Genomic DNA, 25499 nt, shown 5'->3' with positions numbered 1-25499 from the left:
GCATTATCTCAATTCATTGAGGTTCTGCTTCCCGGCATATGTCGACAGTTTGGCTCAAATAAACTCATTAAAATTCTTTACAGGTTTCAATGGTTTTTTCGTTAACAAGAACAACTGTAAAAAGTCACAGAAATACATATTTAAATATCGAAGGATTCTTAACTTATACTGATTTGCCAATGTCTTTTAATTCTTGGCTATGAGCTAAAGACACAAAAATAGAAACTAGAAGTTCTGTAATGCCCAGTGTTCAGAATCCCCAAAAACCCCCCAGGAAGGAGCCAAGACCCGCTGTAACTGCAAGAGAACCTTTATTCGTGCTAGCACGAGCTCTCATCTCCAGCGCTCACCGGGGAAAAAGAGACCCTCTCTCGCCACAACAAAGGCTTTAAAGGGGGTCTCAAGCAGTGGGCAGGGAGAGTGTTTATGATTGGTCAGGGGTAGGGTGAGGGGTCCAGTTACACAAAGGCACACTGGGCAGCTTGCCTAAAGTGGACTGAGTCCACCTCTCTACATTCCTATTGGCAGGTTCATGCAATTGTTACATTCTCGCGGTTTTCTAAGAAAAAGGAGTCATATACATAGTTACACAGGGTGGAGGGTACAGTACATTTTGTGCTGTCCTGCTCTGCCCTTTCATTCCCCCCTTGTCTTGGGACACCCGGCTCAATCATGAGACGGTTTGTATTTTTACTTTGTCTTTTACTTCTGGTTAAGGCCTTTAGTACTACAGTCCCCAACAGTACTGTCCACAGTGAATTCCAGTTCTTCTCCTGCAGGTGTTGAGTTTCCTCCTGGCCTGCGTGGAGCCCAGGCTAGGGATCTCACGGGTGAGGCCGCTGGTTGCCAGGATCTAGGCCGTTTCCTGGTGCAGGAGCTGGGAGTGGTGTAGCCAGGTCTGGACGCCGTCTACTTCGACAGCCGTGGGCGTGCTCAGGATAACAGTGTAGCATCCCTTCCAGGTTGGGGTGAGTCCTTGGGCAGTGAACTTCTTTACCTATACCGAGTCCTTGGGCTGGAAGGGTTGTACAGGAACAAGCTTATGGGTGGCTTTCTGGGTATACTGCACAGCCTGTAAGGACTTGAGTAAGGGAATGGTTATGAATTCCAGCTTTTAGTTTCTTCCTGACCCTGGAAAGGAAGCGGCAGGGGGAGGTCTATCATATATGATCTCTAAAAGGGGGAAACCCCTACCGGTAGGGGGTACACCTGGCCTATAAGAGGGTGAAGGGTAGGAGGTTGGTCCAGTTTTCACCGGTTTCTAGGGTAAATTTAGTTAAATTCTTTTTTGAGTCTCGCGCATGGCTGTCCTAAGGCTTGAGCTATATTTTGAGATATCTTGGCTATAAAGGTGGGGCTGTTATCTGATCCTATGACTACTGGCAGCCTGAATCTAGGTATAATCTCCTAGCAACTATAGAGGTAGTTTCTGCCCTAGTGGGGTATGCTTCGACTTAACCCGAGAAGGTGTCTATGAGAACTAGCAGGTACTTGTACTCTGATGCTGGTGGCCTAATTTCTGTGAAATTTACCTCCTAATGCTCTCCTGGGGAATTTCCCTGGGGCCTGAATTTCTAGGGGGACCTTCTTACCTTGCTTAGTATTTATCTGTGCACAAACTGTACTTCTAGTGACTATGCTTTTAATTATTTTATCTAAGAGTACCTGCCTTGCAGAACTTCAGAAGTCTTGGTGACGCCAAGTGGGTAGCCTGGTATAACTGGGTAACTAACGTCCAACCTATAGCCTCTGGGACCAACAGTCTGTCATCTGGTAGGGTACACCAACCATCCGGTTCTTTAATGGCTTGCTTCTGTTCTACCAATTCCTCCTCTTGTTTGGTGTAGGAGGGGGTCTGCATAGGTCCAGGTACGGCAGGGTTACTAAAACTTGTAAAGGCCCCACTGGTTTTTGGGCGGCTTCCTTGGCAGTTTGGTCTGTGGCTCTATTTCCTCTGGCTTCAATTGTCTTCCCTTTCTGATGTCCTTTGCAGTGCACTATTGCAACTGCCCTTGGGAGCCAGATGACCTTTAATGTGGCTAAAATATTCTCCTTATTTTTAATTTCCTTTTTTACTGCAGTTGGTAACCCTCTTTTCTGGTGGATGGCACTGTGTTCCTATTGGAGGGCCTGGATTAAGGCCAAAAGCTCGACCTTTTGTGCTATGGTTCCCCTATTTAGGGACTGCGCCCAAATGGTGCGGTTCAGGGTGACTACTGCTGCCCCTGCACATCGGATGCCATCCTGAACATAACTGCTCCCAACCGTGAACAGTACCTTGTCTGGTGATGATGATGGGGCATCTTTCAGGTCTGGACGAGCCGTTTGTACTGCATCTGTTACCTCTGTGCAGTCATGAATGGGTTCCTCTGGCTCATCATCTGGAAGCTCTGGAAGCAGGCTGGCAGGGTTGATGGCCAGTGTCTTATGGAACCGGATGCAGGGCTGGTCCAGGAGAAGAGCTTGGCACTGGGTGATCCTGGTGTTTGACATCTATCTCTCCAGGGCACCTCGAAGGAGGGCCTCCACACCATGGGGTATTATTAGGGCTAGTTCCTGGCCCAGAGTTTGCTTATCTGCCTTCTTTACCAGCGATGCTGTGGTGGCTACTGCCCAGAGGCACGCTGGCCACCCTGCTGCCATGGGGTCTAGTCTCTTAGACAGACAGGCTATAGGTCTCTTCCAGGGACCTAGAGTCTGAGTGAGAACCCCTTTGGCAATGCCTCTTACCTCACTTACATGGAGGTGGAAGGGCTTCGTGACGTCTGGCAAGGCTAGGGCAGGTGCTGAGATGAGAGCTTTCTTTAGCTCCTCAAAGGCCCATTGTTCTACTTCGGTCTAGTTCAGTGGCTGCATTCCCTCAGTACTTGAGTCTAGAGGTTTAGCAATCTCTATGAGCCCCGGTATCCATAGGTTGTAGTATCTAACTGCCCCTAATAATTCCCGCTTTATCCCCCTCAAAGGATATGATGGCAGTCCAAATAGTTTCTGTAGGAGGTCACATCTACATAGGGGGTACGGGCATTCTGGCATGACCAGAAATGAATGAGTTACCATGTTCTTTCCGAGGTCCATAGTCCTTTTTGATGTCTAAGGAAAACAGGCAATTTGTCCGGTGGCTTCCTGGACTGCTGTCTTCTTAGAGGTTATGGGTCCCATCGGCCCTGTCAAGACTGAATAGGCTGTTTCAGTGTCCACCAGGAAACTAACAGGTTTGCCCCCCACTTGTAAGGTTACCCTGGAGGCTTAATGGAAAGGAACCCCGATCCTGTCAGTCCTTTTCCTCTAAGTTAAAGACCCTTGGAGTCTGAGTCTCCCCTTTCTGCTTCTCTAGCTAACCTGCCAGGACATTTTCTCTTCCTGTGCCTCTGCTTCTTACAATAGGTATACTAATTCCTTCCTATTTGCTGCTGGCTTTTTCTTCTTTCTAATATTTCTCTGTTCTTCTTCTTACTATATATAAACTTTTATAAATTTTATAATTTTAAATTAGTCTTTAAACTTTCTTCTATGTCTTTCAAAAATGTATAACCATGCCTCAAATCTTTTATTACTTTAAAATATTTAGAAAAGGCAGAGGGAGAAGGGAGCAGGCTCAGCCGCTTGAATTTCAAACTGTCATATTTTTCCTATAGATAAGAATCTCAGATTCTGATAAGCCTGGAATGGGGAATTTCTAGCTGCCGCCTTTAAGCCCCCTAACAGAACACGGTGAAAAGTGTCCAAGGAGTTGCCGAGGGTTCTTGGGTCTCATTGGGGCGGAGGGGGTCACAAGGGAATTTCCCTCCTTGTTGCTGCCTCTAGCCACTTAAAACAATCCCTGGAGGGGAGGGACACCGGGTGGGCGGAGGCAGGGAGCGTGGCGCGGGTCCCACCGAGGCGTTTTCATCTGGCAATCCACTCTCTGTTCCCACTGGGAAAAGTGCTTGCCTCCTGCTAAAGAAGGTGGTGTGGGGGAACCGGTGACCCCTACACTGTAATCAGACTCCCTGACCTTTCTGAAAAGCCACTCTGCTTGAGTGTGTTTCTATTAAAAATTACTGATTTCAAAATTATAACTTAAGAGTTGCTACACACACACAAGGACCAAGTGGCCTATAAAATATTTTCCTTTTCTTTGAAAGGTTTTACAATGTACAATAATCATATCAAACTTAATGGCCAATTGAGAAAAATACTTCTGAGACTGTTCCTCCACCACTGATTAAGACTGGGTGGTGGCGGGTGTCAGAAATAAGATTCATTTAGGTTTTGAGCTTGATGGGCAGACTTGGTGACTTTGCCAGCTCCAGCTTCCTTCTTATAGTTAATTTTAGAATGTGGTCCCTGCTTTAAATCTCTTTGGATTACAATTGTTATAACTTTATATCTTTAAATTAATAAATATAGACAGAAATGTTGTTAGGCAGGCCGATTCCCCCTCTGACAGAGAGAAAACACCCCTGGGAAAAAAGAATCCCAGTGGCCACTCGGGGGGATTGCTACCTGTCAGAGCACTCAGCCTTAAACAAATTAAATGTGTTGTTGTTTTTTCTTCTATATATGAACAAATAATTATAACCAGGCAGACAACAAAATATCAAACAAACATCTGTCCTTATATCATTTCAGTAAATAAGTATTCTTATATTCTTGGGATCTAAGCAGATAACAGGAACACTGCCTCTAAGTCCCCTGATGGGGGCCTCCCTTTCTTATCGTCGCTTTTTCTGGCTTCTGCCATAGGCCAGTGGGCGGGACCAGTGTGTTGAAGGAAAAATCTTCCTGCAGTCCGGCTCGGGGAGGGACAGGTTACACATGGAGCGTTGTTTCAGGAGAGGCAAAACCTTGATAAAAGCTCTGTAATTCAATCACACAGTCAAAGGTTAAACTGGAAGGGAAGAACCACTCAATGTCCTCTAAGAGGATTTTAACAAACTGATAACAAACTGACAAAACCTTGACAAATCAAAACTCAATAGGGCCCAATTATGACAGAAAATATAAGACAAAAAGACAAAACAAACAGTCCTGATACCAACATGACAAAACACAAAACAAACACCTGTTGAAAGGGAGAGCCTCCAGCCCCTTCTGGGGGGTCCCTCTCTCCTCTCGCAGGAGAAGATTTCTTGTGAGCTTAAAGCCTGGATGGCCTCCTGAAAGAAAAGATTTTTAATCCAGTTACAGATGCTGTTAGAATCAGGATGAGAGAGGAAGGGAAAGTCCAGGTTATGTCCTCTCTGAGGATCCTAATAACTGAAAACAGTAAGTTAAACAAATGGTTAACGGGGTCTATAAAGAGTTAATAGTAACTTCAGCCTTAGTTCCACGTTGGACTGTGATGTCACAGGCAGGGACAGGGCCTGTAAATCTTTCCTCCCTGTGAAGTTGTTAGCTGGGAGTCTCCGAGCACCAAAAGAGATAAGGAAGCTGTAAATAAAAGTTCTTTTGTTCTTTGAAATGTTATAAATGGATACTTTTAAATCAACCTTAGAACTTTAAAATTCAATTTAATACAGTAAATTCACAAATCAGAGCAAACTGAAACCTTCATTTATACAAACAGAGGAATTTTTATCATCTAAGTGGGCGGATTCCCTCTCTGACGGAGAACAAAGGACTCTGAGAAAAAGGTGTCTCAGCAGCTGCTAAAGACCTTTGTATTCCGCCACAGCAGGTCCGCCCTATCTTTAAATAAATTAAACAGCAGAAAGAGATAACAAATATTTTCACATTTATATTTATATACCAAACAGTCCAAGTTTTTGACTCCTACTAGATATTTACCAGAGTTTAAACAGACACCTGATTAATTTGCCTGAGGAAGCTCTATGGCCTTCGTGGGGGGGGGGGGGGGGAGATTAAGCTCCCCTTTCCACTCACTTGGAATGGACTGAGTCTGTCCCATAATGTCCGTCAAGAGAGTCCACAAAACAAAACAAAAACAAATCAACACACACAAACAGAGGATCCTTAAGAAAAGCCTTCCAACGCGAGTCCGTTGGAGCAGAACCAGAAGCGTGGACGACGGCCTCACGCCGACCGGCGGGAGCGACCCACCTCGTCCCAGAAACTGGAGGGGGATACACATCCCTCCTGAGGGGTATACACGTCCCTCCTGAAAGAGGATCGAGACGTCTCCCGATGCCTCTCGCCCGTGATCCTCCAGCGCGTCCGCCTAGACCGCTTCGGGCACTGCCAGAAATTCAGATTTGAGCTCACACAAGAGACAAAAGACAAAACAGACACCTACCGTGGCCAGTCAGGTTCTCCAGGTTTGGGGGTCCCTCGGAGGGCTTGGGGATCCCGGGCGGGCCCCCAAATGTAATGCCCAGTGTTCAGAATCCCCAAAAACCCCCCAGGAAGGAGCCAAGACCCGCTGTAACTGCAAGAGAACCTTTATTCGTGCTAGCACGAGCTCTCATCTCCAGCGCTCACCGGGGAAAAAGAGACCCTCTCTCGCCACAACAAAGGCTTTAAAGGGGGTCTCAAGCAGTGGGCAGGGAGAGTGTTTATGATTGGTCAGGGGTAGGGTGAGGGGTCCAGTTACACAAAGGCACACTGGGCAGCTTGCCTAAAGTGGACTGAGTCCACCTCTCTACATTCCTATTGGCAGGTTCATGCAATTGTTACATTCTCGCGGTTTTCTAAGAAAAAGGAGTCAAATACATAGTTACACAGGGTGGAGGGTACAGTACATTTTGTGCTGTCCTGCTCTGCCCTTTCAGTTCTGGTAGATATATTTTTGGAAAAGGAGAATAGAGAAGAAGCAGATAGGCTTGAGTTTAGTGAGTGAAGCTAATTAAACAATTAGGAGAGGAAGAGAGCAAGAGAGGAGAGGAAAAACAAAGTCATTAAAAAAATTGACTAGCTAAAAAAGAGAAAAGACGTGAAGCAAAAGAGAAGAAATTAGATATGAGTAAACCAACAGAGACTACAATAATAATAACAGGTCAATAAAGCAGATAAAGAAGTTCAATTTTTTACAAGGGGTAAAAAAAAAGGAAAGAGAAAAACTAAAACAGGGACAGGAGAAGAGAAAACAGAATGAAAATGGAGAAGTAAGAAAGAAAAGGGTGGAAAAGGGAAAAATAAGATAAAGTTAAATAACCATAAAAATAGAATGAAGAAAAAAATAATATAAAAAAATAAAAGATAAAAAAAGGAAAAAAAATTGGAAATAAAGGATAAAATATAAAAAAGTGAAATGTCATTCACTTTCAGCCAAATTTTAATGCCCTGTGGGGGTTGGTGTAAGACTCCACTCTTCTGGCTGTCACTTCTCAGTTTCCTGGTACATAGTCAACACCAAATTGAAGTTCCAAGGGATCTACCACTCCTTTATGTATGTCTCCACAGCCTTGGATGCAAACAGGCAGGACCAATCTGCCTGCTTTGCCTGTCTGCCTGTTGTCAATCTTAATCACTCAAAGCTTCTGTTTCTGACAGGGCTTTAGGTGGGGGTGGTGCTGTATCGCTTTCCAGGACTGAATGGCCCCTTTTTAACCCAGTCCCTGAGGGCTCTTTGGGGCTATTCAGAGTCTTTGTTTCCTTTGAAAAGCTTGAGGTGTATACTGGTCATGGATGTATTAGCTGTTTTGAGGCTGCTGGGAGGGGCTGGCTCTTCAGGAGAAAAGTGGCTGCTTGGGTCCGGAGGGTCACAAATATCTCAGTGCTGGATTCCTCATCACCTCTCCCTGCCCTGCTCGCCTCCACACCCTCTTCCCAGTCTCCACAAATCCTCACGTCCACCTGCACTGCAGCCTCGGGTGAGTGTTTGTAATTGAAAGTCCTATGAACTGGGTTTAGTGAATAAATGCAAAGACCAAACAGAGGCAAAACAACCATGCAACTGAGCGTTTCTCTGCCCCTGGCACCAATTGGCTCAGTTAGCTCTTTAGGCCACCTTTTTGGGTGCAGCCTCTCATGGCTGTGGACTTAGATCTAGATTCTCCAGCCTCCAGCAGCCCTGTGGACGTCCTTTCCACAGTTGGTTGTTTCATGTGTCCCCAAGGGACGTGGCTTTGGTGCAGTGCAGCTTCCTCCTGACCCTCTCGGCCTGGTGGTTGCATGTCTCTTTCCAGCCCAGATCCCTGATCCTACCATTTGCTAGGCATCTTCTGTCCTTTCTGGCTATGGATTGTCTCACCAGCTGTGTCTAACTCGCCAATTCCGGGTGGATGTCATTCGATTTAGTTGCTCCTTCTATCTGCTCTGGGACAAGGCACAGGACACATCTGCCTATTCAACCACCAGTTTTATAGTCCCCTAAAGAATTATTTTTTAAAAAGCAGCACATTTTTAGAATTAAAGAAAGAAATGGTGTTGAGAAAATTGGACAAGTACATGCAAGAAAATGAAACTAGACTACAACTTATACCATATACAAGAATAAATTCAAAATGGATAAAAGACTTAATTGTAAGTCATGAATCATGATTAGGTAATATAACGGAATATATTACTAATCACAATAATGCATTTTCTTGTCAACCACTTCTTGTTTCTTGTCACAAAATCTGTCAACCCCTCAAAAGCAGGTATTCATTCCCTTCTCTCCATGTCTTGCATGTTAAAGACCCCATGCATACAGGCTTTAATGAACTGTAATTCTGAAACAGACTGGGATGCCTCCCTGGGTCTGAGGACAGGTTTAACCCCAGGGGTCTCATTATCACTCCTCCAAATAGAACCATGGGGGGAGGCATCTTTTCCTCTCATCAGAAACTCAAAATAAAGCAGGCAGTCCTCTGACAGACTTCTTTTGCAAAATTTACTAGAAGTAGAGCATTAGATATATATTCAATCTTTCTAGTCTTTTGTTTGTGAATTATTTTGCTTTTTAACATACATATCAACAACTTTATACAATACTTTATGAATACTGTATGAATTTATCCTACATAATAAAACCCTAATAAGCAAATCTATCAAACGGGGGAACAACGGGTCAGTATGACGCACACTGACCAACAGGTGGCAGATGTTCAATGCAGGATCTACCCCCTGGTGGTCAGTGTACTCCAACAGGGGAAGTGCCGCTCAGCCAGAAGCCAGGCTCAGGGCTGGCAAGTGCAGCTACGGTGGTGGGAGCCTCTCTCGCCTCTTAGCAGTGCTAAGAACCCCTTGGGGGATGTCTTACTGCCAGCTTAGACCCACTCCCCACGAGGAAACCCCCCCTCAGTGAACGAATGTTGTACACTAGGCCTCTAGCCCTATATAATAAAGAGCTAATATGCAAATGGTTGTCACAGCCTTGCACCCTTGTGCCCTCGCGCCCTCACTCCCTCACGCCAGGGCAGGGGGACCTGAGGCCACGCCCCCTGTTCCAGGGCCAGGGGACCTGAGGCTACACCCTCCTGCCCCAATGCCAGCCTGGGGGATCTGAGGCTGCACCTGAGGACCTGAGATCATTACCTCCATCCGGCAGGGCTTGACAGAGGATCTGAGGCTGCATCCCCCCTGCCTGACAGGGCTTCTAAGGATGTGCCCCCCTGCCCAGTGCTAGGCCAGGGGACCTGAGGCTGCACCCCTTGCCCTGTGGGGCTTTACGGGGATGGGGCCGGTTGGGTCTGGGTCTCGTGCAATTTTGAGGTGTGCACGGGTGGGTAGGGACTTGACTCTAGGTCCTGCAATGCACCCCAGACTCTGACAGGAGGGAGATTTTCATATACATTTTACTAATTTTCTTTAATCTCTGACACTTGTATTATAGAGAAAGGGAAAATAGCAATATTAAAATATTTCCTCTAATTAATTCCCTTTTACTGTGCATGAATTTTGTGCACTGGGCCACTAGTATAAATATAAAATACTTTATAAAATGCTATGGCTTCTCAATCTCTGCCTAGAAGCTAGTAACCAGTCATAGGTCATGGAATCTTTGGAACTGAAAGCTATGACTTCTGTTTTCTTCTCTTTGTTATACTTCATTTCAAGTTTTCTTAAGAGTTAAAAATACCTGCTCTAATGTGTTCAGTTCACCCTTTAAAACTACCCAATAAAACAGTTTTGAGATCCTTCCAGAATCCACTCACAGATCCCTTCATAGAATGACATTCACTAAGGAAAACTTCATGTCCTTGTTTCCCCCAAACCCATAAAGAGAGAATTACATATATGCTTCAGATGGATCATGAAATCCTCTAAGTCTTTTTCAAAAGCCAAAATGAACTTAGACTATTTCTCCCTCCTGTTTTTTTATAAAATGAAAAATTTAAAAAATTTTTTTTCCACTATCACACTGCTGTGGTTTAGGCGATAGCATGTTGACCTCCTTCCAGAAAGGCATTGCCCACCATGAGATGTGATGCCTAGTTCTTGCATGTGAGACTTGACTGGGTCTCTGGACCTGGAAAGTGAGCTCCTTCAGAGTCAGTGCACCTCACTCAGAGAGCCATCTCCTCTCTGCATGCCCTGACTCTCATATCTTCTTCTTTAAGATGTTCAGATTCTCCTTCAGGCTTGTTTCTTTTTCTTTACAATTAATGTTCTTGCTTGCTTCATATTTTCATCATTTCATATTGTTGATTCTCCTGACTTATGAGTCATGCAGATCAATCAAAGTAAAGTTAAAAAAAAAAACCTCCTGATTTAGTAGATGGTCCAATGCCTAGTTCCTAGTAAGTGCTAAAGAAATATTTGCTGCTTTTTCTTTCTTTTGATCTAGAGAGACAAAACCTGTCTAGAGGGAATTTAGAGTATAGAAGACCCTGTCCTCTCATTACCCCTCCTAGCCACATTAAAACTTTTTACTGGGTTAGGCCATATAAAATTGCTGCTATTTGATGATTTTGACCTACAAAAATGGCAATTTTGTATGATTCACCCCATGCCATGTTGTTAACACCTTATGTTCTGTTTGTAGAGTTCCCACACTCACTACTAGAGTGACCAACTGATGAGCCAGATTTGCCTAGAACAGGGGCCTCCAGATATGACACTGTCAGGGAAGATGCCAGCGAACTGGAGCTAGTTGGTCACTGCAGTCAAATACTGCTTTCTTATTTCATAAATATGAAAAGAAAAAAGTTCAAAGTTTATTATAATAATTGGTAAGATCTATAGAAGACCCACCATCTGTGGACATCTGAGTTAATTTGTTTAATTCTACCTATGAGTAAACTATTATTCTTATTCCAGTTTTAGCAATGGAAATAAAGGGAAGCATAGATATGCAAAGTAACCCAACTGTAGTCACAGAGCCTGCTATGGTAAGTCAGGAAGCTGAACTCAAGGAATCTGAACCCAATGTTAGGGCCCACTGTTTCTGCAAAACCTGCCCAGGAAAGTGGTTCTTGGAAATTTTCTTGATTCCTCACTGGTTTCTGTTTTCTTTCTCTTCCCCTTCCCATGGCCCAAGTATCTACTTTTGTTATAGCCAGTTAGCCCCTGGCCATGCCACAGCCAGCACCAGCCTGGTGACATTCCTCTTGCCTTATCCCAGTGCACACTGCCTGCCTATAGACATGATGTGCCACCCTCTCTCTCCACCACTAAGCCTGGACCACCATTCCCCACAAAGCAGTTCTATTACAGCCCCATTGTTCTGCCTCACTGCTAAGGGGCAGAGGGGAAAAGGGTTAAGTGGGGAGGTGGTCCTATTCCTAGATCTTAAGAGTCTTGGATCTTGAATGTCATGCTACACAGTTTGACTTTTATTTGATAGACAGTAAGGAGCCAGCTAAGGTTTGTAAGCAATGGCATAAGCACATTTATGTTTTAGAAAGATAAGATGGATGATTGCCTGGTGCTGGGCATCTATAGGATTGCATTAATTATATGAGAGTGGACAAATTCTGATACCATACTGTAAATACATACTGGGTGACACCAAGACAACTTGTCAACTACATGAAAAAGAAGATCAACCTAATCCAATTACTCCAGTTTTGTGATAATGTTCCCAGATTTTTATTCTTCTGAACTGATAGAAAATTTTAACAACAAAACGACAAGTTGTCAAGCTTTGTTTCCTATCAATTAAACATTTTAGCCATGTATTGAAGTTTACTTTATTCCAACACAGCTAATATGTTGGAGTATAGTAATTGATAAAGTGTATTAATCTTATGGTAAGGCCTAAAAGGGAGCAGTGAGGACACATTTAATGCTATCTGTGAACAAACACAAACGCAAAAATGAAAATATGAAACCTGTGAAAGAGAAGTACAGGTACTGAAATCGGTTATCAAACTACCTTATCACTATTCTCTGTGTGCTTGTGTGTTTGTGTAAAAGGGCATGGAGGAACTTTCAGAACAAGAGATATAAAATCCTCCTTTAAACTAATAAAATATCTCCTCAAATAACCCTCCTCCTTATTCCAGGGAAAATCTGCTTTAAATAAATGCACCAGCTACCTATGCATATGTCTATAGTTCCCCAAAAGCTTGATATATATTTAACATGTAAGATAACATACTTTGCCCTGAGACTTCCTTTAATGTCTTGCTGAGTGAGTTTAGGATCTTTACAATAGCTGCCAACTTCTAATATTTCAAAGACTGTCTACATCAATATCTTTCAAAGCCCTAAATCCTGGCAAGGAATGAAAATTGTTTTTTAATCTACTTCAAGAATTAATATTAGAGAATAGGAGGTTTTCCTCTCAGCACATTGAAGCTGAATAAATTGTTCTCTGTCTTCTTAGAAATGAATTGATTGCTTGAGGTGAGTGCTGCTGTGAAGAGGTAGGATACAAGGCTGCGGGGGTGCTAAGAGGGACCTTTTTTCTCTTAAATTGTTGGCAGGTCTGTTTCACTAACTAAAATACAGGAAGTTGTGGGAACCCCTTTCACGTCCTGCGTGGTTCAGGGTTCAGGTTCAGGGTTTTGGTATGGAGAAGGCCGCACACAAATGAAAGAGACTAGAAAAGTATTAATTTGGGAATATTGGGGGCCAGGCGGGAGCCCACCTCTGTGGGGAGGACTACACCCCACTCTGGCCTTGCTATCTCTTTTTATTAAGACTATGGGATACACCAGTGGTTGGCAAACTGCGGCTCACGAGCCACATGCGGCTCTTTGGCCCCTTGAGTGTGGCTCTTCCACAAAATACCATGGCCTGGGCGAATCTATTTTGAAGAAGTGGCATTAGAATAAATTTAAGTTTAAAAAATTTGGCTCTCAAAAGAAATTTCAATCGTTGTACTGTTGATATTTGGCTCTGTCGACTAAGGAGTTTGCCGACCACTGGGATACACACATAGCCTTTAGGCAGGAAATTCCAATAACAGAAATTTACATAAGACAAACAGGTGGAGGCTGCTTCAGCTAACAATGTTTCAACTAAACAGTGAGTTATTAGCTCTGACCTTTCAGAGCAATTAAGGTTGTTGACCAGCCTTTGGGGTTTCCTGTCCACATCTTTCTATTAGTGAGACAATGATTGGTTTCCAGCAGGAAGTGAGTAAATTAGCTTGAAGTTACATTAAGACAACTGGAATTACTGGGCTATGAGTGAGTGACCTGTTCCTAAGCATTCCTGGGTGGCCCTCCTGTCACTGCCACTATGGCATGAGTAAATTGAAACAATCCTGTATAGAGCTGCATTCAGTTCTGCTCTTTGGAACAAGAGAGCAGACCCAGGAGACTTTCTTCTAGCACTTGCTCTGCCCACTCCCTGCCCTGAAAAAGCAGGGATTCTTTTATTGGAGGGTTTGCTACAGTTCACCCATGAATTTAAAAGACCCAGACATCAAAGCCACCTGCCAAAAGGTTTCAGCCAAGTCTGACTTTGTTATTCTTTTCTATTGTATGAAAACAAGATAATTCTTGTAGCATATCAGTAATATAAAACAGAATAATGAGACTAAAAGAAAATACTCCCTAAAGCAACCCATATAACTACTAATATTTTGGCATTTTTCCTTCCAGTCTTTCTTAGCTATTTTGATTTAGTCAAGAATAAACTGTGTGTGTACAGTTTTATATCTCATGCTGTCTACTTGACAGTTATAGCCTAAGCTTTTCTCCATTGATTCTAATTCTTCTTACTTTTGTCATTATGGACAAATAGATGTATACCATCTAATTTTCCTTCTCTTACCACATGTGGATTTTTCTTATTTTCTTATTTCTTATTTATGCATCAATTTAAATTGGATTCCACAACCCATTGACACCACCAAAGTGAAATGGTATTTTTAAGGTATTAAATGTCCCTGTGGATTCACAGGCTGAGAACTAGTGCTCTAAGGCTGTGCTGACAATGAATGCACATTCCTAGAGTAAATGAGATTTGAAGATGAGATTCATGTGTCACTTCAATGTCCTAGGGAAAGAAGCCATCACTAAACTGACATTCACTTGCCACTTACTTGCTGTGTGGTCTTGAATATGTCACTTAACCTCCCTGAGTCATAGAGGTCTCACCTACAAAATAGGAGAAATAGTTCTTACCCCACACAGAGACACTAGTTAGCATATGAAGAATGCTACCTAGAGCTTTGTCCTTAATATTCAAAATGATGTCTTTTCATAGTGGATCTGTGTTAATTTAAATGGCATTTTATAAAAACAGAATATGACATTTTCTTTATTTTATTTTTAAATTACTGTTGACTTACAATGTTATATTAGCTTCAAGTGTACAATTCTATGATTAGACATTATGTAACTTACAAAGTGATCACCCCAATATATCTAGTACCCATCTGACACCATACATAGCTATTACAATATTATTGACTATATTTCCTATGCTGTACTTTATATCCCTGTGATATTCTGTAACTATCAATTTATACTTCTAAATCCCTTTACCTTTTTCATTCATTCTCCCAGCCCCTCTCCCATCCAACAATGGTCAAAATAGTCTCTGTATCTACGAGCCTGTTTCTATTCTGCTTCTTTGTTTGTTTTTTAGATTCTACATATTGTGAACGAAAGGAGCCACATGCTAACCTGACAAGCTCAGGGGAGGCCTGCGTGGCAGTCTTGCAAACTCAGAGACCTGAAATAACCACAAAGGATGGTTTGAAAATTAAATATTTAACTACAAACAGGTTATAGTGGGTAGTCATGTCCTAGTCCGATATCTTCCCTGACAAAGATCAACTTAGATCTTCTTTACTGAGCCCATTTGCCTTTTTGCCTCTAAGATAACATATCTGTGAGATGTCTGGGTAACTTGTAACTTCCTTCTTTTGCTGGAGCCCCTGGGGCACAACCAAATGTGGTGGGCACCAGGACAGATACTTCAAATTCCTTCATTATCATGTTAATTGTTCCTGTACCCACCTAAGTATGTGTCCATCATTTTGCTTTTTATCCAATCCCAGGGGTTTCCCACCGGTTGACTTTATCCCACCTCCTTAATCCATCACCAATGAATTTCATGTAGCCCACCTATGTCCCTCCTTTGATGGCAATGTATAAATACAGATGTAACCCACCATTTCTTCGGAGCATTATCTCAATTCATTGAGGTTCTGCTTCCCGGCATATGTCGACAGTTTGGCTCAAATAAACTCACTAAAATTCTTTACAGGTTTCAATGGTTTTTTTCATTAACAATATCATATGGCTTTTGTCTTTCTCTCTCTGACCTATTTCACCTAGCATAATGCTCTCCAGGTTCATTCACGTTGTTACAGATGGCAAAATTTAATCTTTCTTATGGCTGAGTCACATCTAACCTAATAATACCCAAACATACAAATTGACCGCACCTTCGCTATGCCCACAGCCAATCGGAACGAACAAGATGGCGGTTAATTTGCATATGCGGATGCTGAGCAGCCTGAGTCCTGTAAACGTCCTCCGGACCCAGGCCGCTCAGAGCCTGTAGGCCTGCGCTTAGGTCCTGAGCGGCCTGGGTCCCATAAACATCCTCCAGACCCAGGCGGGATCGCTTAGGTCCTGAGCCGCGGGGACCCCAGAATGCCCCCTGGCCACTGGAAGCCTTGGTGGGCGGGAACATTCCTGCCCCCAAACACTTGCAGCAGTCTGGGGTCTGGGACCTAAGTCACTCAGAGCCTGTAGGCCCGCGCTTAGGTCCTGAGTGGCAGGGGCCCCAGAAGCCCCCTGGCCACTGGGAGCCTTGGTGGGCGGGAACATTCTCGTGTCGCCATAGCGACACGGGAATGTTCCCGCCCCCAAACACTTGCAGCAGTCTGGGGTCTGGGAAATATCCTTCAGACCCAAGCCTCTCAGATCCTGTAGGCCTGTGCTTAGGTCCTGAGCAGCCTGGGTCCCATAAACATCCTCCGGACCCAGGCCGATCAGAGCCTGTAGGCCAGCACTTAGGTCCTGAGCGGCAGGGTCCCAGAATGCCCCCTGGCCACTTGGAGCCTAAGGGTGCAGGCGCCAAGGGGCTGGGTCCCGCAAACATCCTCAGGACCCAGGCCAGTCCAAGCCTGTAGGTCCCTTGCTTAGGTCCTGAGTGGCAGGGTTCCCAGAACACCCCCTGGCCACTTTGAGCCTATAGGTGCAGGAGCCAAGGGGCTGGGGGCGGGGCAGGGCAGAAACATCCCCTGTCACCATTGTGCCCCCAGCCGCTTGGGAATGCTCCAGCACCAAGAGGCAGTTTGGGTCCACACCCCCAGCCTGGCGCACATGATGGGGGGCTGGCTGCTGGCCTCTGGGGTGTGTGGAGACCGTTGGGGGCCACCACTGCGTGCGGCCCAGGGGTCCCTGCATGCCCCCCAGCCTGGTGCCCATGGTCAGGGCTCATACAGGAGGCAACCAATCAAATTGTCCCTCTCACATTGATGTTTCTCTCTGTCTCTCCCTCTCTCTTCCACACTCTAAAAATCAATGGGAACATACCCTCAGGTGAGGATTAAAAAAAAAAAAAAAAGCATATCCTATGAAAGACACATCTTGAAAATGCCTAAAGAAAGTTGTCATTTTTTCTTGGTGAAGGGACTGGAGTCTGTGTTGATGAAAACACCTTCATGGCTGAGGTGACTGGTAGTGGCTGCAGCAGTGGGGTGATGGGGCTGGTGCCTTCCCCTGATCAGCCCAGTTGCCTCCCACAAAGGAGAGTGGGGAGCGGGCCTAAGCCATCAGTAGGACATCCCCTGAGGGCACCCAGTATGTGAGAGGGGTCAGGTTGGGCTGAGGGACCCCCAACCCCAGTGCACGAATTTCGTGCACCGGGCCCCTAGTTCCATTATATTTATACACCATTTCTTCTTTATCTATCTATTGATAGACACTTAGGTTGCTTCCATATCTTGGTTATCCTATCTAATAAAAGAGTAATATGCAAATTAACCATCACTCTGCTACATCCACAAGCCATGCCCATCAGCCAATCAGGAACGAGTATGCAAATTAACCAAACCAAGATGGCTGCGGCCACAGTGCGAGCAGGAGGCTTGGGTTTCCCCGGCAATGGAGGAAGCCAAGCTTTCCACACACCCTGGCCGGCCCAGGCCTCCACTCAAGGCTACCAACTTTCAATTATAGAAGATAAATAAATCCCAGCTACCAGGGATTCCACTTGGGTCACTGGGGGGGGGCATGGCCAGCCTACAAACAACCACAGGCTCTTCGCCCAGGCCACCCCATGCCCCAAGGGAACCTCCACCCTGATCTGGGACACCCTTCAGGGCAAACGAGCTGGCCCCCACCCATGCACCAGGCTTCTATTCTATCTAATAAAAGAGTAATGTGCAAATTGACCATCACTCCAACATACAAGATGATTACATTTTTAGTTTTTTGAGGAAACTCCATACTGTTCTCCACAGTGGCTGCACTAGTCTACATTCCCACCAGCAGTGCACGAGGGTTAATTTTTCTCTGTATCCTCTCTAGCACTTGTCATTTGTTGATTTGTTGATGATAGCCATTCTGACAGATGTGAGATGATACCTCATTGTCACTTTGATTTGCATCTCTCAGATGATTAATGACTTTGATGATGTTTTCATGTGTCCTGTAGAAGTTTTTAAAATATATTTCAGTTTTCCAATATTGTGGGAATACATATTTACCAGGGTTGTATCCTCTTGTTGGTTCGATCCCTTTAGCATTATGTATTGACCTTTGTTGTCTCTTGCAATGACCTTCATTTTGAACTCTATTTTGTTGGATATGAGTATTATTACTCCAGCTTTTTTTTCTTTTCCATTTTCATGAAAAATTTTTTTCCATCCCCACATACTCTCATCCTGTGTGTGTCTTTTGTTCTGAAGTGGGTCTCTTATAGATAGCGTATAGTTTGGTCATGTATTGTATACATTCAGATACCCTACACCTTTTGATTGGAGCATTTAATCCATTTACATTTATGGTTGTTATTGATAGGTACTTATTTATTACAATTTTAATTTAATTCTGTATTCTGTATGCCTAGGTTTCTTTTTCTGTTTCTTCTTCTCATTACAGCAGTCCCTTTAGCATTTCTGTAATGCTGGCTTGGTGATGATGTATTCTTTTAGCCTTTATTTATTTTTTTTTTTGGCCTGGGATGCTCTTTATTTGACCATCTACTTTGAATGATAGCCTTGCTGGATATAATAATCTTGGGTTCAGATCCTTGCTTTCCATTACCTTAATATTTCATGCCATTTCCTTCTGGCCTGTAGGGTTTCTCATAATAAATCAGATGTCAATTTTATGGGAACTCCTTTGTAGGTAACAGTTTGGTTTTCTTTTGCTGCCTTTAAGATTCTCTCTTTGTCTTTAAATTTTGGCATCTTAATTATGATGTGTCTGCTTATAGGCCTGTTTGGATTTTTCTTGTTTGGGGTTTGCTGTGCCTCCTGAACTTGTGTGACTTTTTCCTTTACCAAGTTAGGGAAGTTTTCTGCCATTATTCCTCCAAACACATTGTCTACCCCTTTCTCTCTTTCTACCTCTTCTGGCACCCTTGCTATTGATTGTTATGTTTCATGTTGTCCCACAGCTCCCTTAAGCTGTCCTCCTGTTTTTTAATTGTTTCTTTTTTTTTTTTTTTTTTGGTTCTCTGAATAAGTGATTTATTTCAAACCTGTTTTCTAAGTCATTGATTTGACCCTCAGCTTCCCCTAATCTGCTGTGTATTCCTTCCAGTGTATTCTTTATTTGTGGTATGTCATTCTTTATTTCTGTTTTTATAGTTACTATAGGTTTTTTCATGTTGAGCATCTTTACCATCATTACTCTGAACTCTGTTTTAGATAAATTTCTTATTTCTATTTCATTTATCTCTTCTTCTAGAAAATTCTTTTGTTCTTTCATTTAGGGGTTGTTTCTTTGTCTTCTCATTTTGGCTGCCTATTTGGGTTTGTGACTATGTATTAGGTATATCTGCCACACCTCTCAATCACTAGTGCAGGACAGTGTTAAATGCTGTTTCTGACTAATTAGATAAAGCAAAGACTCAAAGCCTCCAGAGACCACTTCTGCTTACATACTGATAGTATTCTGACTTGAATTGTCTTCAGGCAATTGTCCTGGTGAGAGTTGTTTCCAACATGGTGAGGCAATTACTTCTACCTGGAGGCTAATTGTTATTATTAGTCTCTCAAGTGATCTCAGGAACTTCACACCATGGGGCAAGGTGTTTTCTAATAGGGTGGGCCAACTGTCTTACCCCAAGACAAGGACACCTGCATAGCAATATCTGTGTGAGAAAGATGTCCTTTGCTGCATGAGGGAATGACTCAGCACAAGAAACTCAGAGCCCCTGATCCTGGCTTCTGCTCTCATAGCTTCAGTTCACTCTGCCTTCTCTCTGCTGGAGCACAAGGTGGGTGGCTCCACAGGAATTTTGTGCATTGGTCTTTTAAGAGTGTACCTGGATTTCCTGCTGTATCTCCCAGACAGACCACAACCCTGCTGCTTTTCACAGCCAGATATTATGTGGGTACCCTTCTCAGTTCTTGTGCTCTCTCCTTGGGGGGTCCAGCTTGGGGATTAGACACCAAAGTTCTCAGTGCCAACCCCCCACAGCTGAGATATCACTCCAGAACTTCTTTTGCTGTCTGTTGGCACCTGGCCAGCCCTTTTGTGCCTCTGCCCCTCCTACTAGTCTCTATGTGGTCTCCACTTTTGGTCTTTGGTTACCAGGGTTCTCTCTTGTGAGTTTTCCATTGATTATTCGGGAACTTTTTCTGTATCTTAGTTGTAATTCCAGTTTGTTCCTGGGAGCATATCCATGCAGCATGTACTTATTCCACCACCATTTTTAATCTCTAACAGATATTATAAGGATGCTCAAGGAACTTACTGAGAATTACATAGAACTTAGTGGGAAATACAACAGCATGAAAAAAAGGAAATAAAAATCATGAACAAGAACTAGATGGAAATAAAGAATTTCATATCTGAGATCAAGAATACACTGGAAGAAATTAAAAGTAGATTGGATGAAGCAGAGGATCAAATCAGTGATTTGGAAGACAAGGTAGAAAAAATATATCTGCCGAAACCGGTTTGGCTCAGTGGATAGAGCGTCGGCCTGCGGACTCAAGGGTCCCAGGTTCGATTCCGGTCAAGGGCATGTACTTTGGTTGCGGACACATCCCCAGTAGGGGGTGTGCAAGAGGCAGCTGATCGATGTTTCTCTCTCATCAATGTTTCTAACTCTCTATCCCTCTCTCTTCCTCTCTGTAAAAAATCAATAAAATATATTTAAAAAAAGAAAAAAAATATCTAATTAGAGGAGCAAAAAAGAAAAAAGAATTAAAAAGAATGAGAAAAATTTAAGGGAACTTTGGGACAACGTGAAGTGTAAAATTATCCACATCATAGGGGAACCAGCAGGAGAAGAATGTGAACAAGAAATAGAGAAGGTGTATTAAAAAATAATGAAAGAAAACTTGCCTAACCTGGTAAAGGAAAAAGTCACACAAATTCAGGAAGCACAGAATCCCAATCAAGATGAACCCAAAGAGACAAACACATTATAATTAAAATGACAAATGTTAAAGACAAAGAGAGCTCCCATTAGACTATCAACTGATTTCTCAACAGAAACACTTAATACCTAAAGCCACCCCACAAATAAAAGCAAGGACCTGAAACCAACAGTACTCTATCCAGCAAGGCTATCATCTGAAATTGAAAGTGAAGTAAAGAGAAAAGACAAGAAAAAAAAAAAAGCTACAGTGTACATTATCACCAAAACAGCATTGCAAAAAATGTTAAAGAAAATCCTTTAAGCCCTAGCCAGTTTGGCTCTGTTGGTAGATCATCAGCCTGTCAACTGAAAAGCCCTAGGTTTGATTCTTGGTTGCAGTCTCAATCCCCAGTCCTGGTCAGGGTGCCCGTGGGAGCCAATCAATCCATGTGTCTCTCTCACATCAATGTTTCTCTCTGTGTGTCTCTCCCTCTCTCTTCCACTCTCTCTAAAATTCAATGGAAAAATATCCTCTGATGAGGATTAAACACAACAAAAGAAAGAAACTGCTTTAAGAAGAAGGGAAAATAGAGAGAGGAACATAGATATAAGGAAGAAAATGACAATAAATAAGTACTATCAATAATAACCTTAATTGTAAATGGATTAAATGCTCTAATCAAAAGACATAGGGTAGATGAATGGATAAGAAAACATGACTCATACATATGCTGTCTACAATAGACCCACCTCAGAACAAAAGATTCACACAGACTGAAAATGAATGGACGGAAACAAAAAATAAGCAATACTAATATTTGGCAAAATAGACTTCAAAACAAAGGTCATAAAAGAAACAAAGAAGGTCACTACATAATACTAAAGGGATAGATCCAACAAGAAGTGATAAGTCTCATAAACTCATATGCACCCAACATAGGAGCACATAAATAACCGAAATATACAAAAACAACAACAACAACAAAAAGCTCTTGGTGGACTTTAAGGGAGAAATTGACAGCAATACAGTCATAGTAGAGGAATTTAATAACTCACTGACATCACTGGATAGATCTTCCAGACAAAAAAAATCAATAAGCAAACAGTGACCTTAAATGACACACTGGATCAGAAGGATTTAATTGATATTTACAGAACATTTTATCGCAAAACTGTTGAATATACATTTTTCTCAAGTGCATATAGAACATTCTTAAAGATAGACCACATGTTAGGACACAAAATAAGTCTTAACAAATTCAAGAAATTTGAAATCATATCAAGCATCTTCTTGGATCACAATGGCATGAAACAAGAAATTAACTACAATAAAAAACTAAAAACATTCAAACACATGGATGTTCAGTAGCATGTTATTAAACAATGAATGGATTACCAGTAAGATCAAGGCAGTGATGAAAAACTTCCTGGAAACAAACAAAAATGAATACACAACAACCCAAAATCTATGGGACACAGAAAAAGCACTCCTGAGAGGGAAGTTTAAAGCATTACAGGCCTACCTCAAGAAACAAGAAAAAGTTCAAACCCTACAACTAAAAGAATTAGAAAGAGAACAAGAAAAGTCCAGAGTCAGTAGAAGGAAGGAAATCATAAAGATCAGAGTGGCAATAAATGACATAGAAACTAAAAACAAACAAGCAAACAGATGATCAATGAAACTAATACATTGTAATGAACTAGTTATTAACAGGAAAGGATCAAAAGGAAGACCAGATATTAAGGGCATGTTTCCTGCAAAACACTGGGGGAGGGAATGACATAGGAAAGATAGATGCATGCCCAGTGAATTTGGGATGATAATAGGGAATATACATGACTGTCAGTCACACCTGAGAACAGAGGTCATAGGCCAGAATGGGTGTGACCACTTCAAGTGTGCAAAGATTTGGGATCCTTAAACCCCTGAACAAAATTCACTCTTTCATTTCCTCTTTTCATGCTTGGCTCATGGCTTATGCTTGCTTCTTTGTATTTGCTCATATGGCCCACAGCCATACATACAGCACACACAATGGACTTATGGACTGAAGTTAGCTTGATTGCTGAATTGGACCTGGCTCCAACATGGAAAGGAAACTCTGGACATAGGTTCTAATTTTAGCTCTACTGAAATTCCAGTTGCACTTTTATGACTGGACAAAGGGGAATGGGACTCTGGGTGCGCAGGCGTGTCATTCCATGGAAATAAAAGCTATCTACTATTTTGCATCCTCCTGTGAAAATCCAGGAAAATTCCTTTTCTGGCGATATCATAAGGACTCCACACTGACCAGCAATGGGTTGAAGGCAAGGCATGTTTTTTTTCTCCAATAACAGAACCAAGACCTGGTTCTTTGAAGAGACAAACAAGATTGATGAACATTTAGCCAAATTCATCAAGAAACAAAGGAAGAGGACCCAAATAAATAAAATCAAAATGAAAGAGGTGAAATAACAACTGACCTCACAGAAATACAAAGGATTGCAAGAAAATACTATGAACAACTATATGCCAACAAATTGGACAACCTGAGTGAAATGAACAAATTCCTAGAAACATTCAATATTCTAAAGCTCAATCAGGAAGAATCAGAAAACATGAATAGGCTGATAACAACTGACAAAACTGAAGCAGTAATTAAAAAAAAAAAATACCAGTAAAGAAAAGTAGATTGGATAGCTTCAAAAGGGAGTTTAACCAAACATTCAAAGAACTAGTACCTATCCTTCTCAAACTATTTCAAAAAATTCAAGAGGAGGGAACACGTCCAAGTTCTTTTTACAAGTCTGGCATTATCCTAAAACCTGGTAAAGACACTACAAAGAAAGAAAAGTATAGGCTAGTATCCCTGATGAACATAGATGCTAAAATCCTCATTAAAATATTAGTAAATCAGATCCAGCGATACATTAAAAATATCATACACTATGACTAAGAAGCATTTATTTGGGGGAGGCAAGGCTGTTACAAAATTCATAAATCAATAAATGTGATACATCACATAAACAAAATGAAAGTAAAAATCACATGATCATATCACTACATGCAGAAAAAGCATTAGACAAAATCCAGCACCCATTTATGATAAAGACTCAGCAAAATTGGAATACAGGGATCATACCTCAACATAATAAAGACCATATGTAACAAACCTATAGCCAACATTATACCCAGGGGGCAAAAACTAAAAGTATTTCCCTTAAGATCAGGAACAAGACAGGGATGTTCACTTTCCCCACTCTTATCCAACATAGTACTGGAAGTTCTAGCCACTCTGATCAGACAAGAGGAAGAAATAAAAAGCAACCAAATTAGAAAGGAGAAAATAAAATTGTCATTATTTGCAAGCAACATGATATGGTATATAGAACACCCTAAAGATTCTATCAAAAATCTGCTAGAGTTAAAAAATGAATTCAGCAAGTAGCAGGATACAAAATTAACATCCAGAAATAGATGGCATACTTGTGTACCAATAATTAACTCTCAGAAAGAGAGCCTAAAAAAATCTCATTTACCATTGCAAATTAAGATACCTAGGAATAAACTTAGCCAAGGAGGTAAAAGACCTGTAATAGGAAAACAATTGAAAAAAGAAATAGAAGAAGATACAAACAAGTGGAAGTACATACCATATTCATGATTGGAAGAATTAACATAATTAAAATGTCCACACTACCCAAAGCAATCTACATATTCAATGCAATCCCTATTAAAATACCAATGGAATATTTCACAAATCTAGAACAAATATTCCAAAAATTTATATGGAATTAAAAAAGATCCTGAATAGCCACAGCAATCTTGAGAAAGATGAACATAATTGGAAGGATCAATATACTGGATATAAAGCTATTCTACAAAGCCACTGTAATCAAAACAACCTGGCACTGGTACAGGAACAGGTACATACTAGTAGACCAATGGAACATAACAGAGACCCCAGAAATTGACCCACATCATTATGGTCAATTAATATTTGACAAAGGAGGCAAGAGCATACAATAGAGTAAAGACAGTCTCTTCAGTGGGTGGTGTTGGGAAAATTGGACAGGTACATGGAAAAAAATAAGAACTTAGACCATCAAATTACACCAAACACAAGAATAAAATAAAAATGGATAAAAGACTTAAATGTAAGTCAAGAAATCATAAAAATTCCAGAATAAATCATAAGCAGCAAAATCTCAAACATGTCAAATAGCAATATATTTACCTATATATTTCCTAGGGGAGAAACAAAGGGAAAAAATAAACAAATGGGACTACATCAAACTAAAAATCTTCTGCACAGCAAAAGAAAACACCATAAAATGAAAAGGAAACCCACTGTATGGGAGAACTTATTTGCCAATGATTCATCTGATAAGAGGTTAATTTCCAAAATATATAAAGAACTAATACAATTTAATTCCAGGAAGACAAACAATTCAATTAGAAATTGGCAAAGGACCTGAATAGACACTTCTCCAAATAGGACATACACATGGCCAGTAGTCATACGGAAAAATGCTCAAGGTCACTAATCATCAGAGAGATGCAAATTGAAACCTCAATAAGGTATCATTTCACACCTGCCAGAATGGCAGCAAAGAAGTGCTGGTGGGAACACAGACTGGTGCAGCCATAGTGGAAAACAGTATGGAGTTTCCTCAAAAAATTAAAAATGGAACTGCTATTTGACCCAGTGATCCCACTTCTGGGAGTATATCCTAAGAATCCAGAAACATCAATC

The 25499-nt window shown here is 42.0% G+C and overlaps 1 protein-coding gene across 1 annotated transcript in view; it reads right to left on the bottom strand.

Moving 5' to 3' along the window:
- Positions 1 to 25499, bottom strand: part of SLC9A9 (solute carrier family 9 member A9) — a 421347-nt gene that overhangs the window by 48459 nt on the left and 347389 nt on the right. Inside the window, 1 exon segment of the mRNA XM_054710390.1 lies at positions 22157 to 22187. Within this exon segment, the coding sequence (XP_054566365.1) occupies positions 22157 to 22187 (31 nt within the window).

This window comes from Eptesicus fuscus, chromosome 3 (assembly GCF_027574615.1).
Source record: "Eptesicus fuscus isolate TK198812 chromosome 3, DD_ASM_mEF_20220401, whole genome shotgun sequence".
In the NCBI taxonomy this organism is placed as follows: domain Eukaryota; kingdom Metazoa; phylum Chordata; class Mammalia; order Chiroptera; family Vespertilionidae; genus Eptesicus; species Eptesicus fuscus.
Note: the sequence above shows the minus strand (reverse complement) of the source record. Positions and strands in the feature narration are given on the sequence as shown.